The sequence below is a fragment of the Uloborus diversus genome, chromosome 4, assembly GCF_026930045.1.
Source record: "Uloborus diversus isolate 005 chromosome 4, Udiv.v.3.1, whole genome shotgun sequence".
Taxonomy (NCBI): Eukaryota; Metazoa; Arthropoda; class Arachnida; order Araneae; family Uloboridae; genus Uloborus; species Uloborus diversus.
The window spans coordinates 67,566,540-67,584,299 of NC_072734.1; the positions used below are offsets into that span (position 1 = coordinate 67,566,540).

Genomic DNA, 17,760 nt, shown 5'->3' on the forward strand with positions numbered 1-17,760 from the left:
CAACTAGTTCACTTCTGGAAACAAAACAAAAATCTATATAAAGTTCCGACAAGTTTCACACAAAAAGAAATTTTTATTATTATGCTCTCAAAATTTACACAACCGAAAAACACCAAAAAAAAAAAAAAGGATGACTAATATTTAATATTTTTAAAAAATGCTCTGAAAAGTTTATAACAATTTAAAAACTTTCTCGGAGGGGGGGGGGGGGTTCCCCGACAAACGTTATTCCAAGTCCTTATCATGATTTTTTTGGGGGGAAAGAGGGGGAGGAGTGGTGGATCCACAAGAGGAGGGACAATTGGGCCAAAAGGTTTGAAAATTCGAAAAATTTCCAGGGGGAGACCACCGAATCTCCGTCTTCCCCTTCCCTCACCCCAACGTCACAAAAATCACCTCCAATTGAGTTTTTAAGACTCAAATTCCAAAAATTTTCCAAGGAAGAGTCTCTTCTCCCTCTTGTCATCGTTAGATCACCTAAAATTTTACGCTCTTTGAGCTTCAAGTTAAAAAAATTTCCTGGGAAGTTTCTTTCAACCCATCCTTTCCCCTAACGTTAGCAAAGTCGAATTATGCAATCGGTTTTTAAGACTCCAGTTCCGAAAATTTTCCGAGGGAAGACTACATTATATCTCCTCCTAATATCATTAAAAAAAAACGTCGATAATTGTGTTTCTGGAATTTCAATATCAACGCATTTCCAGGGGGAGAGTTCTGAACCCCATGCTTTCACTTTTTGTCATTAAAGAAGGACTAAAGTTGCATTTTCAGAACTTCAACTCTGGAAAATTTTCCGCGGGAGAACCCCTATCCCGTACCACCATTTAGAATTGTGTAAAGTTGTACCTTTGGAAACTTCAATATTGAAAAGTGGAGGGAGAGTTCTTAAACTGCATTGCTTCTTTTAACGCTACCAAAGATAGCCAACAATAGTGTTTTTAAGACTTCATTTTTGAACAATTTCCGGGCAAAGGCCCCCGAACCTTCGATTACCAAAGTTTGTCTAAAATTACGTTTTTGGACTTCAATTTCAAAAATTTTTGGATCGAAGTTCCGATCCGCGTCCCTTCTCCTAACGTTATAAAAGATGGTCATCAATTGCTTTTGCGGGGAATGTGGACGTGAAGAGTGCGCGAGTGATGTGTCCATGGTGGGAGTTTGATCAGCAGACTTTTGTGATGCTAACCATGTACTTTACTGGAGCCAAAAGGATCTGAAGGCTCGGGGGCAAAGATGGCTCAGAGCTCTCTGAATGCACGCCAAACGTTTTTAGGCCTTCAGTTTCAAACATCATCTAAAACTGCGTTTTTGGCCCTTCAATACCAAATTAATTTTAGGGAAAAGTTGTGAAACCCATGCTTTTCCCTAATGTTAGCATAGATGGTCCACAATTTCACTTTAAGACTTAATTTCCTAAATTTTATTTGTGAAAACCCTCCTAACCGCCCTATCCCAAGCATCATTAAAGATCCTCCAAAATCATACTTCGGAACTCCAATATCGAAATGTGACTGCATTGTTGAAGCTTCAATTTCGAAAAATTTCCGGAGAACCTCAAGCTCTCCCTTTCCTCTTTTTCACCAGCAACGATCGTCGAAAACTGTTTTTAGAACAAAATTTTCGAGTGAGCCCAGTGGCGGATCTTCGATTTTTCTGAGACGGCGCAAAAACTTGATACTGGGGCCCTGATCCCTCCTCTTTTTCCCTTATTTGGATGTTTTAACTTTTCATTCTTTGTATTCAAAGCACTAGTATCATTCAATTAAACTCTTTTAATTACAAATATTATTATGTAAAAAAAAGATATACTTCAGTTTTTAACTAAATATATATATTAGTTAGTCTCCCCCCCCCCCCTCCATAGTTTATTAGCCAATCTCTCCTCCCAAGAAGACTGGATCTACATGGAGGGGGGGGGGAATTCTGAATTAATTGGAAGTAACATGTGTTTCTGTTTAACTAGTTCTTTCTTTCTTTCTTTTTTTTTTTTTTTTTTGACTTATTTATTTTTTACACTCACCTATATATTAATTCTTTATTTGTTTTTTATTCTAGTAACACCTGCTTTAAATATTAAAAAGCGACAAAAGCTGCCGTTTATTCGAGTTTAGAAGTACTTATTTTACCAAAGCATTTGTTATCGCAAGGAACTAGAATTTTACTGTCTTTGATTAAATTGCGCACAAAACGAAAGTGTAATGAAATGAAAATAAAATAATAAATTCAAAGACTAAACTCAACAGTTACCGAAAATTCAAAGTTCCTTCTGCTTTTTAACTGACTTTAAAAAAAGAGGTTATGATTTCATATTGCGGCTTTTTATGTATGTTTTCGTATTTCTCCAAGAATACTGGACCGATTTGAAAAATTCTTTTTTTGTTTGAAAGGGTCTACTTTCCAGATGGTCCCATGTAAATTTTGTTTGGATCTGATGAGGGGTCCCGGAGAAATCTAAGATCAACTTTCGTCAGCTGCGCTCACGTCACAGGTCACGTGATTTTGGTGTGAACGGTGCATTTGTTCGACGGAGGAATCTTGTTTGAACAAAATTTAATTCTCACGCATCGCGGTGTTTGATTTTCTCGGTGCCGCCTGTTAATTTTAATTATAGTCTTACTAATATATTTATTACTCATGTAGCAAATCAGTAAACTAAATGTATTTTGCTTCGAAAATAGTTGAATTAATTAATTTAATATAAAAATGTTGTTAATAAATAAATTGTTAACAAATAACTTCATTTTTATGTATAGTCATTAAAGTTTTTTCTTTTTTTAATATTTCAGTTTTGAAATATATTTAGTGTTCAATTCAAGGGGAATTGAAGACAAAAATCCCCCCCCCCCCCCGCCCCCCCCCCCCCGCCAACGATTAAATTTATGTTCATTAATAAATATATCGTAACTTGTATCCGATTTCTGAAGTTTGACAAGTATTCTAGATTTAATATTTCATGATGCCGTCAGTTTAATATACAGTGATGGCAATACTAATTAATATACTTCGTTGGAATTTTTTTTATGTACTATGCTCCACGATTATTAGAAGACGCCTGGTCCGATTAGGAAATTTCTTTTTCTGTTTGAAACTGTATACTTCTCCCGGTCGTCTAATTATCTTTTATAACTCCGGGTATGAAGGATCCTGGAGAAATCGAGGAAACTCTTCAAATTTCTTACTCACGCTTTGTTAGATAAATAAATACCGATGCTGAACAATAAAGTAAGAAAAAACAATGTCAAAAAAGCACAAATTGCCGATTTCAGCAGACACGCCAAAACACGTGTCTGCTGTAATTGGCAATTTGTGCTTTTTTGACGTTTTTTTTTTTTTTTACTTTCACGCTTTGTTGTTTGTGAATTCATAGCGTCCCACTTAGTGAAACGATTTTTTTGGTTTTTTTTGTTTAATGGATAGGAGTGATCTAAATTAGGTCCCAATCTTTGCTTCACGATATTTGTTCTTTAGGAAAAAAACTATGTGCAAAAAACAATAAATTTCATTCAATTTCAATATTAAACGATTAAATATAAAATCCGTTGTTAAAAAAAGTACCGGGAAACAAATATACTTTCTTTACTCAGTGTTAAAGAAAGTACCATAAAACATTAATATTAATCAGGGGTGCTCCTTGGCGGGGGGGGGAGGTTGAGGGGTATTTTTCCTTTTTAAAGGGGTGGCTCTTGCTTTGGGGGAGTACCCCCACCTAAGTATTTTCCCTATATTAATCACACACACACACATTAGTAGTCAAATCGCAAATTTTGAATAAAGACACCTCTTAAGCAAACAGGAAATTCATTTAATATCATTGCTCTAGTAGTATTTTGATCTTTATATATACAACATCACAGTAGATACCCTGTTTCTAGTGTGGTGTTGATCTATAACGGGGACTAGTAAAGAGAAATGTGACTTTTTTCACAAGTTACGTTACACGTATTATTGTGAAACATAAAATAGTTAGAAAAACCATTTACATTTAAATGGTTTTAACTAAATTAGCGCACAATTAAATCCTGGAGAGGAACATAGATCAGTTTTTAGTGCCAATCGTATAAAATGTTATGCGCATTAAGCTTTTTTTTTTTTTATTTTTTTAACCGACTTCAAAAAAGACGTCCTCCTCAACTCGTTGGAATCTTTTTATGCACAGTGACTCCCAAAAGTGTTCGTGCACTTTGAAATTTTTTAGTAAAACCAAAATAACACGAAACTAAATTCGAATATGAAGTCCAATATTTTTTCACGTCATTATTATGAAATTCTAAATAAAACCCTGTAATTTTTTTCAAAATATTGACGGATCTTCTTTTTGAAATGGGTCAAAAAATGAAGAGACAGAGAAATAATACGACACAAAAGTCATCGTACAATCCCATATTTTCGAATAAATTCGTGATTAAAATTATCATATGTCGTTTTTTATTATTTTTGCATTGTATTGACCCTTAAAAGTCATTTGGCTTTAATTTTTTGTTTATTTATTCCTTAATATTGTGCTTATTACTTTCAAATGGCTGGTATTTGTAAAAAACCACAAACATCATTCAAAATTTGAATTTTTTCCTCACAGTAGCGGCAAATTGGTTTGAAATATCTCTAAATTGGTTAATTTATTCCATTTTATAGTACAGTGCTGATAAAATGCTTTAAAGAAAAGAATCGGATCGAAAACAAGGTAAGGAAAGGTCAACCGGCAAAGTTGACAAAGCGTGATCGGAGATTTACAGTTAAAAAATCATGAAAAATACACAAGTTCTCTGATTAGCTGGATTAAATGGGACTTCTTCTCGCAGAAATTTTTTTGGCCGTGCGAAAAACTTTTTGTCGCGAAATAAAAGATAAATAAGATCAAAACGTTTTGAAATTACATCTTACTTACAGATAAAAATGAGTTCAACTATTTTGGTTAAATTGTTGTATATAATTGTAAATATAAGAGAAAATTAGGAACTTAACCTTAAGAACTTAGTTGGACCAGTTAATCAGGACGGTGAAGGTGTTCTTGTGTGAGGGTGCATATCAGCATCAGGACTTCGCAGTTTGAAATTTTTTGATGAAATAATGAATCATGCTGTTCATTTAAAATATTTTAAAAACCAATTTTAAATTTTTAGCCAAAAATTTGGTTATCGGAAATAACTTGGTTTTTTTATCAAGATAACGATAAGAAGCACACGGTTTTCAACGTTTGCGTTTAGTGTCTCAAAAATTGTCCTAAATTTTAGAAAATATCCCTTCAATCTCCAAATTTGAACTTAATGTAACATATTTAGAGATATCTGGAGACTAGATTACGAAAATACGGTTTTGAAACGAAAATAGAGCTAGAAACAGTAATACTCGAAGTGTAATTGAGCACTTACTCAGAAATTACGCAAAAAAATAAAAAAAAATGAAAGAAAAAAGAATGAAATCTATTCCCAGACGTTTAAAAGGTGTTGTTGATACAGCATGATATTCTACTAAATAATAACTTAATAAAAAGTTAGATTATTCAATAATATATAGACATTTTTTAAAGTGTACGAAGACTTTCGTGAGATAAAATTTTCGGCACTTTTTGGTTTTTGATTTTCAAAAAAAATAAGCTTTAATATTTAAAAAAAAAAAAGTTATATAGTTTTGTTGAAAATTGATCGAAAATCTTATAATTAAATATCTATTCCGAAATACTAATTCTAACCAATGGATAGGGTACTATTTCAATGAAAGTCGTAGGTGTACGAACACTTTTGGGAGCCACTATATGTCCTTTGTAAACTCAAACACGCATAAACGAATTTGGGATTTTTTTTTCTCGTTTGAAAAGATATATATTTCCCAGGTGATCCCATGGTCATCAGGTCATATGTGAAGATGGAATCCTTGAAAAATCAAGAAAACTCTTCAAATTCTATGTTCAAAGTTAAAGCGATTTCTGTTGTTTTTTTTAGTGACTCGTGAATTTTTTTCGGAAAACATATTTTAATAAAGTCAAACTGATGATGAAGACAATTTTCTTTGTAAATAAGTGCACATTTGAAAAAGCCTTTCTTCACAGCCTTCGGAAGTCTCCGAGACGCTGTGCTCTATTTTTTTCTCTCCCTATTTTGCTCATCTTAGCTGTTTTCAGACTCCTGTGCACGACGCTTTCTCACTCGAGATGTACGTAAGAAGTGTACCACATATTCTACCCCTCCGTACTTATATTATATTTACACCACTGAAAAGCAAAAAATAAATTATTTTCAAGTAAAAAAGCGAACCCACTTCAAAAAACAAAGGGGAACTAAAAAGTAAAAAATAATTGGTCATACTTACCTAGGATTTCCTACTCAAACGTATAAATCAAATTTATTTTACCATTCCAGTACAAAAATCAACTAAACTAAACACCCAATAATAAAATAAACACTGATTTTAATTACTATACGATGAATTATTTTAATACCTAACTAATTATATACGATATCTTAATTTTTAATAACCATTTGAAGTCGGGGCCTCCTATAAACTACTACCTAACGTAACTGACAACCCACCAAATCCTAAGTTAAACACTAATTTAACAAAACGCGCAAGTCTTTAAAACTAAACCTACTCAGTTAGTTAGGTAAGTAGCTTATAGGAAGCCCCGACAAATGGTTATCAAAAAATAAGAGATCGTATATAATTAGTTAGGTATTAAAATAATTCATCGTATAGTAATTAAAATCATTGTTTATTTTATTATTGGGTGTTTAGTTGATTTTTGTACTGGAATGGTAAAATAAATTTGATTTATACGTTTGAGTAGGAAAACCTAGGTAAGTATGACCAATTATTTTTTTCTTTTTAGTTCCCTTTTGTTTTTCGAAGTCGGTTCTTTTTTTATTTGAAAATAATTTATTGTATTCTAACTTGCGGTTGTAAAACAATTGTACAACTCGTAAGCAAGAAAGGCTATCATCACACAATTGTTTGTCGTTCAAATTCAAACAAATATCTCTAGTTTAATCAGTAGCGAACTTTATGTGTTTTGTGTACTTATGTTTATTTGCATTTGTAGAAATTTCGAAAGACACTTATTGCTTTATTTGATCTGCTGATAATCTCACACGCACTGATGTTTGACCTTGAAAAGCATTTATCACCAGGCAAAAAAAAAAAGAAAAAGAAAAAAAAAATAGCACTTATGAAATCAAGCAGAAAATTTATATAAAGGGGAAAGTGGAGAAAGGTGACGATACTAAGCTTCAAAAAAAAAAAAAAAAATCTCGTTTTGGGATGTGAATTACAATTTTGAAACTTATGCCCAAGGCTTCTTGAAAATTTTAAGTTTAACAAAAAAATAATAATAAAATTGAAACTTTGTTTATCTGCTTTTCAGATATGAAAACTTTCATCAAAAGCAAAAAAGTTTTCGCTATCCAGGCTCGGATCTGTAAACTTCGGGCCCTCCATCAACAAAATCTATAAGGCCCCTTCCCCAGAGGCCAGCAGTGTAAACGTTAAAAAGGCTTGTGCTAACGTTAAAAAGGCTTGGTATTAGTTTTATTTCAATTTTTTGGTCCTTTGGGTCCCTAAAGGACGTGTGACCCCCGCACTGCAATTCTGCGGGTACGCATATCTGGAACTGTCGCCATCTTACGTGAGTAAGATGATGAAAAGATATAAGAAACATTAAAAGAGGAAAACGATACTTTAAAAATACGTACAAACATCAAGCAGTAAATTGCCAACCCTAAGCCAGGGCTAAGGCAGAACTACGTGCAAAATACCGATAACCCAGTTATCGCATCTAGAAACTGTAGTTTCGTCCTTGTTTTGACTCATCGGTCTGGAATAGAGAATAACCGAACTGGAGGCAGATGGCATCTCATTGAAGCTGAGAATGCCAACAAACTATTAGATCTTTTTTGCGCGTACAAACATATTAAATTGGTATCCGTCCCAAACTCTAAACAAAATGTTCAGAGAACCACTCCACAGTTGGAATTATTACGGTTGAATGGTTATGTTGGAATAATTCTTAATGACTAATTTCCAATGGTAGATTTCCGTGTGTTCCGAGTTATTGCTGCACGTGAGAGATAATCATATTCACTATTAAACGATTAATGATCTTGATCATTTTTGAATGTTTATTTAGCGGAAATAAATAGTGAACTTGAATAAATATATTTCTAAAATTTGAATAAATGCTTTACATGAACCCGGAAAAAATTTATTTTTGAACAAGAACGAATTGGTTGGGGTAAAATGTGTCAGTTTGTAATTAACTCAACGTAAACACCGTTGAAATGGATTTTTTTAACCAAAAATTTGTGATGATATTTCTTAGTTTGTTAGCAACAAATTTTAACTCCAAAAGCGTCTCTCTCAGGAAGGTGACAACAGAAAGAAAAATGTTTGTTAACATCAGATGTTGTATTGCAAATCCCGCAGTAAACAAACTTCTAAAAATCTTTTGTATTTTATTGAATAACAGGGAAAATTAAAGGATCATAATAGAAGTTTATTAGATCCACTGAAAGCAGTGAAATAAGGTAATATTGATTTGATCCTTTTTATTTCGTTTTATTTTGGATGGGTTAAAATGGGTCATAGTTGTACTTAACTGATTTTTCCTTAATATTTAGTCTATAATTACGTATATAGAGGCAAAGTACAAATGAGACAGTGAGAAGCAAAGAGATGTAAGTGCTAAATTTAAAAACTTTGAGATAATCAGCATAAATAGTGGGAAAAACCTCTCCTCTGTTTCTGGGCAAGAGATGTTACTAGTAGCTCTGGTGGGTGCTGCTATACAGCATGATTTAGAACAAAAATTCTATGAAATCCTACCTAGGATCTAAACTTTAAAAAGGCGTTTTACTCGAAACTTTAAAAAGTCCACTAACATCCCTTTGCTTCTCACTGCCTCAAATCACACATGGTGATAGCATTGAAGTACAAGTAATGTATTAAACATTATCAAGAATGGCGAATGGGTGGTTTCCTTCAGTCAAAAGAACTATTTTTAGTCATTGAAATGGATAGAAGAAGTAAAAAAAAAAATTACATGAACCCAGAAAATACTTTCATTTTCCCAACAGTTATTTTATTTAATTTTTTAAAATGTCCGATTTTTCAAACAAGGCGTGGTTTTTATGACGTCACAAATGATGCAATTTGGCGCATCTTTCTACTACGTTTCCACGTTATGATAATCAAGCAGCGAATTAAAATTGCACTCTACGCTTGCTATCAACCATATCGTTGCCAATACACGTGAGTAAAGATGCTAATTAAATATTTTGTTCTATGAATGGCAACATTGAATGGCATTTCATCATTTGTGATGTCACACGACAGAAGTGTAAACAACGAAAGCGCAACGATTTAAGTAATTTTTTAAAATATTAAACTTAAATAAATTATCTAAAAAATGGTCAGATCCTACGTTTTTAAGCATGCTCTTTCAGAAAAATATACTTTTAAAAGTTTGAAAACGACCCCATTGTTATATATTTCCCAAAGGCCTAAATTATTGGAAGATTCAATTTTCAATCAGCGACAACAACATTTTATTAAAAAATGAAAAAAAAAGTACTTGAGGTAATTTTTTTTTGTCTGTTTGTTGTTGTTACTTTTTTAACAAACTGGTCCTCCAACATTTTAAATTAACATCAGTTTTGCACGATGACCCATTTTACCGCATCATGTAGTAAAATGCGTTTAGATATTTATAACTATTTTTTGTTAATTTAAAATTTAAATATGTTTCCTAAAATTACATAAGTTTTTTTAAAATGAATCTAATGTCAAAATAAAATTTTAAAAAATGAAAATATGGCGATTTTGTTTCTAAAATACTTTAAACTTGAAAATAGTTCAAAAATGACCCATTTTACCCCACCCTATACTCTATCAATTTTTGCGTATAAGATAAATGGGACATACCTGAACGAAAATTTTAAAGTATGGTGTTCATTTAACGTGAATAACTTAATAATCTATCAAATTCAAATAGTTTATTTATTTGACAATTTAAAAAAAGGTTGTTGTTTTTTTACATAACATTATGGAAAAAATAATATTGGGCACATTTGTTCAACTACACACGTAGTTTTATTCTTTTGCACAACCACCCAAATTCTTTGTCTCGAGTCATCCTAGAATTTAAGAAACATAAGATTCAGATAAACAAAGATTAAAATGCAAAGCATGAAAATATACTTTTTTTTTTGTCCTCAATGCTTGAAATATGCTTCCAGAAGCGTGAAAAATATTCTCTGGTACTGTACATACTTTTTACATTAAGTATATCCAGTGGATAACTTTTTGGTAGCCTTATATCTAGCGGAAGACGTCAAGTAAAAACCTACATTAGCAGGGAACAATTAAAGAACCTCCTTATTCAGGGAGAGTTGTTTTTAGACCCTTTAAAACACATGTCCGCTAAAACTTTCAATGATTCAGTCTATGCCATGCACCCCCCCCCCCCCCCTCCTCTCCTCCCCTCCATTTGTGGGCTCTCCAGAAGAATGAAAAAAAAATGTAGAAGGAGAAAATAAAAGGGGAAATGTTACAAAATTAAAATAACAACAACAGTTTTAATATAATAATGAATAATGATAATGTATTTACCTACAACCAATATGTATATCATCATTAGTTTTTAACAATGAAAATCTGTTTGCATTGACAGACAGCTGAGAAGGTTCTGATAAATTGCTTACGCGTAACATTTATGTCAGTTTTTATCTTTCAAAAAATATTCAAAGGCGACAGGTGTACATCACATTCAGATCAAATCTTCTCTGATAATGAATTCAATTATAATTATCTCAGGTAATTGTTTCCTCCTTTTACAATCGAAGTTGTTGAATGAATGTCGATTCGACATAGAATATCTATTGAATACATAAGGTAGTCGATCAAGATAATTTCTCTCATTTTTCATGCATTTTGGATGGTAAAAAAAAAAAATTGAAGAAAAATTTCCGACTCCGACTCCTGGATTTTGAAATGTCCGACTCCAACTCCGACTTTTTTATTATTATTATTTTTCTTCTTTTTTTTTCAAATCCCCCTTCCTCAAGGGAGGGGGGGGGGAATACCCAGACAGAGATTGAAATATTAATTCCTTTTTATGAAATTTTTGCGCTGTATTTTCAAATTATTCAATAGCTGCGATTTCTAAAGTGAGATTACTTAAAAATTCCATTAAAAAAATGAATAGGATTAATTTGCTCCCCTTTAATGTTTAACTACTAGATGTTGATCAAATCCTGTGATATCAATTTTTGAAAACTAACTTAAGGTTTTTTTTTTTGCTTAGTCAAAAAAAAAATCTTGAAAGGGGGACGGTCCTCCCCCTCCCGTGTGACCCTCATCAGGTGAGTGTCACCTCAACTTAAATTCAGAGTTTATGAAAATTGAAATACTTTAATTCTGAAAATATTCTCCAATAATATCCCCCTAAATCTTAATTTTCATCTTAAAAACTTCAACGAAAATATTGCACTATATTGCGGGGAGAGGTCGGGTACGTCTGGAGCAAATTTTACCCAAAATGCGGTAGAATACAGCTTTGTACGAATAACTTTTACTATAGCTGTATTTCTTGACTCAATTTTTTTTTTAAATTTTATTGGCAGCTTTAGAATTAACTTCAGTGAGAGGAATTTTAAGATTAACTACAATTATTGAGTATTGTTATCAATAAATCATGTACTGATTTTATTTTGTACTTTCCAGTGATAACCAAGCTTTCTTAGATAAATTCTTTAGATTTAAAAAAAAATCGGATCTTTTGGATTTGCGCTTTCGGGTGCGGCCAAGCCATCACTTATTTGAATTTACCAAGCACCCTCAGAAGTCTCCCGACTTGCCGATTCATACATTCCTTTTACTATTTTATTACTGAGATTGAGGTAAAAACTATATTATTATTTTTATTTCGAAGTGATTACTGAAGAAATAGTGTAGGCAACAAAACCGTTTGCTGACAGTTGCTATCACTTAAATAAAGTTTAAAAGTAAGCAAACTAAGAGATGGCGTAGGTACCCCAAAATCATTCCGACCTTCGACTCTGACTCCACAGCCCTGCATTTAATGTTTGGTTCACTGGCGCATCTAGAATTAATTTTCAGGGAAGGGAGAGAAGAATCATAATCGTTCAGATAAAATACCTTTATAGAATTTGCAATATATGTTTGAACCAAGGCCCCTCCCTCTCTTTAGTTCTGTCATTGATTGGTTTGTTCATTCCAGTAAGAAGTCTTTGAGACTGCTGACTAACTTATCTATATTCCGCAATAAACTTATTTAATTTCTATTTGAAAAAATCGTTGCATTGACTGAGGTGAAAGAAAAATTTTCGTTAGAAGGTCGGGGGTTAATATCGAATATTTAATTATTTTTCAATAACACCTAAAACTGATCAGAAACTAAAATGTTCTTAGCATTACCTCTTCCATCATACTGCATCTAAGTATATTCGGCAAAGGCTAGAATTTAGCTATTTAACAAGTGTAATGCTACCCAAGAAAAAACCGCAAGTTGGAGAATGTTAACTGTCACCAGTGATTCGCCGGAAATATTCGGTCTCCTGCCGATGTCTTTGAGATGTGAATGTTGACATTCACAGGTTAATGCCGACATTCACCAGATTTTGGACTTGCACAGTAGCATATTGTTAACCCGCAGCCAGAAAATACGGTATATTGACACCACAAATCTGTCTGGGGCTCTGCTTTTGGTCCAGCCGGCCCTGCATGTCAAAAGACACGCTGGCTCACTTGAGCCACGCCCCTTTTCTCACAAGCAGGATTTTAAGTACAAATTTTAAATTAATGATGCTTTTCTTTGTTAACTATTGCAGTTTGAATCTAGAGTTTTAGAGCTGTCTTGTTACTATGTCGAAATAAGATTATACAAGAGGTCGAAATAGTGAGTCTGTATAATAAGGAGAAATAATTGCAACGTGTCTGATTCCGAATCAGGTGTAATTTATCAGTTTTTCGTCCCCACTCATATTTTAAAAACGTTATTGCATCGATTGTTTTATTTTTATTGTTTTATTTTTTTAATACCTCTTGCGGACCTTGTGCGATCCCGCGATGTAGCATCCCATTTTTCATGTTGCACCACTATTGGTGGATAACATTACCACGAAAATTTTCTACGTCCAGTTTCCTCACTAAATGGACGCACGTGGACTCTATTCGATGCGAAACTGCACGAGGAATTAAATTTTGCCAAGAAACACTTCAAGCCGAACGAATACTCAAGGGATCTTCTACATGCCGCATAAATCATACTTGAAAATCCACCGACTGGAGCCAGGTTCGAACCTACGCCTTTGAACGTCAGCATCAAACCACTACACCACTGAGTCGCCTCTGTCTGTTGACGTAAAAGTGAAGAAAACTCCTATCGTGTAGTAAAATTAAATAGAGAAATAATAGTTATAAAAACCATAGATAATAATTTATTCACCTGATTCAATGTTATCTTGCCACTTGAGCAGATCCACTATTTATAAGGATCAGGAGAGTCAATTGCCCTGTTCTCATGACTTTGGGAAATCTATGTAGTCATGTGTAAGTGGGCGTATTGTTTTTTTTTTTTTTTTTTTTTTGGTATCATTTACATAATGTAGATGTCCGTTACCCTTCCCCCCCCCTACCTCCCCTCCTCCCGTAGGAAAATTCGAAATGACGGGTCTGCACTAATGTAATTTTTTATCATGTGAGAAATGTAAAGCAATTTTTTTTATTAAAAAAAGGGGGAACACAAAAAACAATATTTTGTTATGTTTATAAACTTGCCATTTTTTATAGCACGTCGTCACGAAATTTCTATCATTTAATGTGTTGCACAGACTTTTAAAATGTAAGATGAGAGAAGATTTCAATAACTTACTGTCAGCATTTAAGAGTAGCTTCCAAACAGTAACTGCAGAATTATTAGATTTTATGCAATGAGCTAGTATGTACAGTGTTCCTAATTTATTTTTTTAAATAAAATGTAGAAAACTTAAATTATAACCTTGCCACAGTGTCTATTGAAATCATACTACTTAAAAATATGAAGGAGCTCAAAGCTAATCAACTCAGGGGCGTGCACAGGGGGGAATACACCTGTTGGCCCAGGCCCGAGCCTGTAGAGGGCCTAATATTTTTTTAATTAGGGGTGAAATATGGGGTAAACAATATGGAAGGGGGTCCGGAAAAGTCATTTGTGACGGACTCCAAAATTTCTGTGCAAACTGGGTTCAAATTCACACTAAATTTTGTACCTTTGATAGTATTAAATTCACTGCATGTCTCAAACCTTCCGCTATCGAAAATACAAGCTGCGTTTTCGTAAAAACAGTGAAGCCCCAATTTTACGTCCCCGGAGTTTACGTTTTTCCTTCATTTCACGTTTTTTTCACCAGGTCCCAGTTTTTCAGTATACTAATAATGTTAATTGACCTGGAATGTAAGTTTGTTCTTCATCAATTTTCCGTATTCAGCGTTTTTCCTAGGAAGTGAAAAAAGAAAAAAAATGTTATAAAATAAGCAATATGTTTTATTCGTGCTTTTTTAAAGACGATCCACGTTGTTGTAAGTTAAACAATGAAAACAGAAATGCTATACTGCTCCATCCGTAGCCTGCCTTAGGGGCCGTCCATTAATCATTTGATTTTTTTTTGGCATTTTTGACCCCCCCTCTCCCCCTTGGTACATGGTGAGGTTGAAGACTTACTCCCCCCCCCTACTAAATCACGTGTATTTTTAGTACTCTACGAAAAATCTTATTATTCTTTTTAAACATTTTACAGGTTTAAGTTTCATCTAATAATGAAAGACTACGATAATAACAACAAAGACTATAATAATGAAAGGTATGCGAAAAAATTATTAAAGTAGAGTATCCGCGGACCACAGATTACCAAGACTTTCTTCCATGCCAATAACTGGATAAACATCTTCAGTTGTAGTTGTAGGCACAGTACTTAATTCTTTGAGATCCACATCGGTTTCATCGAACCACTCGGCGTCGTCAATTTCGCGCACTACGCACAGAATCTCTCGCGATCGTCGCGAAGTCCGGGAAGGACGAACATTGTGCATCTCTAGACTTATTGCGAGGATTCAGTTGCTTGTGACAAGCATTCACATGTTCCTTCGCTTTTTTCTTTGTACAGAAGTACAATGCACACCGCTGGCATGTCCTTTCTAAAAGTATCTGTCGATCCTTCTGCAGTCTAGGGCAATACATGTCATAAATGAATTGAATGAATGTCATAATGAATGCCGCGACAACCGGGCGCGCGGGCGGTTGTCGCGCCTCGCGATCGAGAACTTTACTTTTAGCTCGTTTGGTAACGGCGCAGCGGCAAATCAAAGTCGCACGCTACAAGAAGCCGCTTTTCGGTTGAGTGTTGCGCGTTTGTCGAAAAAATAAATACACGCGATATATTACTACAACCCTCCCTCCCCCTATGTGATGTTTCGTGATTTTTTCTGGACCCCCCCCCCTCTTTCGAGCATCACGTGATTAATGGAGGGCCCCTTATGGACTTTTCGTCCGCCAATGCAGATCATTGAAGCGCTTACAAATTGTGAAGGAATATTTTTTCTGATAAAGAGTAGAAAACAAAAAAAAAAAAAAAAAGCTTGCAATTCACCATTACGGGCCTTTTTTTCAACCTGAACTCCCGGATTCACAACTTAACCTCTTAAAATGATGTAAAACGTTATGTACAATAATATTCTTTTCGTATAGATATTGTGCCTTTTGAAAGGGTTATTTTTGCTACCTTTATTATTTTTTCTATTTGATTTTATTTTCTATTGTATTTCCCGCATTTTACGTTTTACCGTATTGCACGTTCTTTTATCCAGTCTTTTGAGAAACGTCAAATGGAGGTCTCACTGTAACATAAAATGCCTGTTTAGAATGATAATTTTTTTTTTTTTCCAACTTTTTGAAGATTCCACACGAAACAAAAAAAAACTACTTTTTCACTGTTCCTGATGTAAATACTAACTTCGACTACATTCTCTAAAATTACGTTTTATTCGGTCTACGAAAGAAAATTATTTGTGCGAACGAAATGTACTGGTTTTTTGAGGTCATTTTCTGACAAATGATGCTCGAAGATAGATTTGATTTTGCGTCACATCCTGTGAAACAGCAGCTGATACTATTTCCTAGCTCATACAGATCACTTTCATCGATATTATTCCCGTCCACAATTTGTCGAACAGGAAATGATATCAAAATGCTTAAAAATAGCAGAACCGCACTTTTCTTACTTGGTCATATCCGGTCGTATTTTGTTCAAGAATTATTGAGATCTTGTCGCATGTTAATCTGGCAGTGGAGGAAAATCAAGACAAAATCATTGCACAGTTATAAATTTAGAACTCGCAACATTTAATTTGACATTTGAATACTTTAAAACAGAGGTGGCCAACCGTTTTATCCGAGGGCCACACCTGATATTAAGATGATATGGCGGGCCATAAAAATGTAACATATTTAAAATTTTTCTAAATTTTATGGCAAACATGGAAATTGAAAATAAAAATATTTTTTGAAAAAAATAATCGCACCGACTTCAAAACAGCAGCTGGAAATACTAGCTGACTGACATTCACAGAGCAAAACGATAAGTATTTTGAAACATAAACCATAAAATATTAACTTTTAAAAAGATATTTTCTCCTCGCTTATTGTACTTTTTGAGCTGAATTTTATGGTATAATTGAATTTCCAAACTACATATTGGGTAATTTTAGAAAAATTCTTAAAAGCTTGGTAACTGACTGACATGAATGCAACCTATGTGAAAAGTAGTACTGATTCAATAAGAGATTTTTCTGAAAGTAAAAGGAATTTTTGTTAAATTCAAATCAGGATCAAAGAGCAATGAATAAACTTTCGACGAAAAGGATAGGTAAAGTCTGCACCTCAGAGCCAGAAAGACGTAAGTCACACTGCGGTATAATTCACAGGAGAGAGGAAAAACATTTTTCTGGCTTAGGCAAAAAATCGGACGCGCGGTCTTTCTCTCTGGTAAAAAATTTAAAAGGATTTTAAAAAAAGAATTACGTTCATATAGCTCGTTGTGGAATAGGCTATTACCGTCGAACTCGCTATAAATGCTCGTTATAACCGAGGGCTCATAAAAAGCGAGTTCGTGAAAATATCATAAAAATTCAGCATAGTTGTTTTTTTCTTCTTCTTCTTCTTCTTTTTAATCACGATCATTTTCTCTTCAAAATTGTACTTTAAAAAATCATTTATATATTTTTCTTCAAATTGCAATCAACCTAAATTATGTACACAAAATGTTGATTTTGATGGTGTTACTGTATTTTGTCAAAATTTCAATCAAATCAGCTGTTTTTCCGGGTTTCTTAGTTGGATGGCGTTGAAAACACTGAACTCAATAGAACTGGAAGGCTTACACCCCGCCGCCGCTCGTGGAGGAAATGAAGGCCAGCTACCCCCCCCCCCCTAGAGGAAACGCCCCTACCCCACCCGAGCGGACACTCTTAACCATGGAGTCCTACGGAATTTTGCTCGACTTTAAATGCGGGCAGAACGTTTATTTTAATCTTTTCGAAAGTTACAAACGCAATAAGTGATTAAAAATTCTTCATTTTCGGAGCTACCAGGATTGATTTTTTTCTGTGGCCAACGAATTCTTTTAAGTACTTTACAAAACGTAGCTCAATCTTGAAGATATTTTTGTCGCCAAGTTTTGTTTCTTCGTTTGCCGCGTCGCGAAGAACGAAACTACAACA

General features: G+C 33.8%; 1 protein-coding gene across 1 annotated transcript in view; it reads right to left on the reverse strand.

The window, feature by feature from the left end:
* Positions 1 to 10,664, reverse strand: part of LOC129220381 (pancreatic lipase-related protein 2-like) — a 40,553-nt gene extending 29,889 nt beyond the window's left edge. Inside the window, exon 1 of the mRNA XM_054854789.1 lies at positions 10,597 to 10,664. Coding sequence (XP_054710764.1) covers positions 10,597 to 10,621 — 25 coding nt within the window. The 5' untranslated portion in view covers positions 10,622 to 10,664. The remainder of the gene's footprint in view (positions 1 to 10,596) is intronic.
* Between the last annotated feature and the right edge of the window lie 7,096 nt (positions 10,665 to 17,760).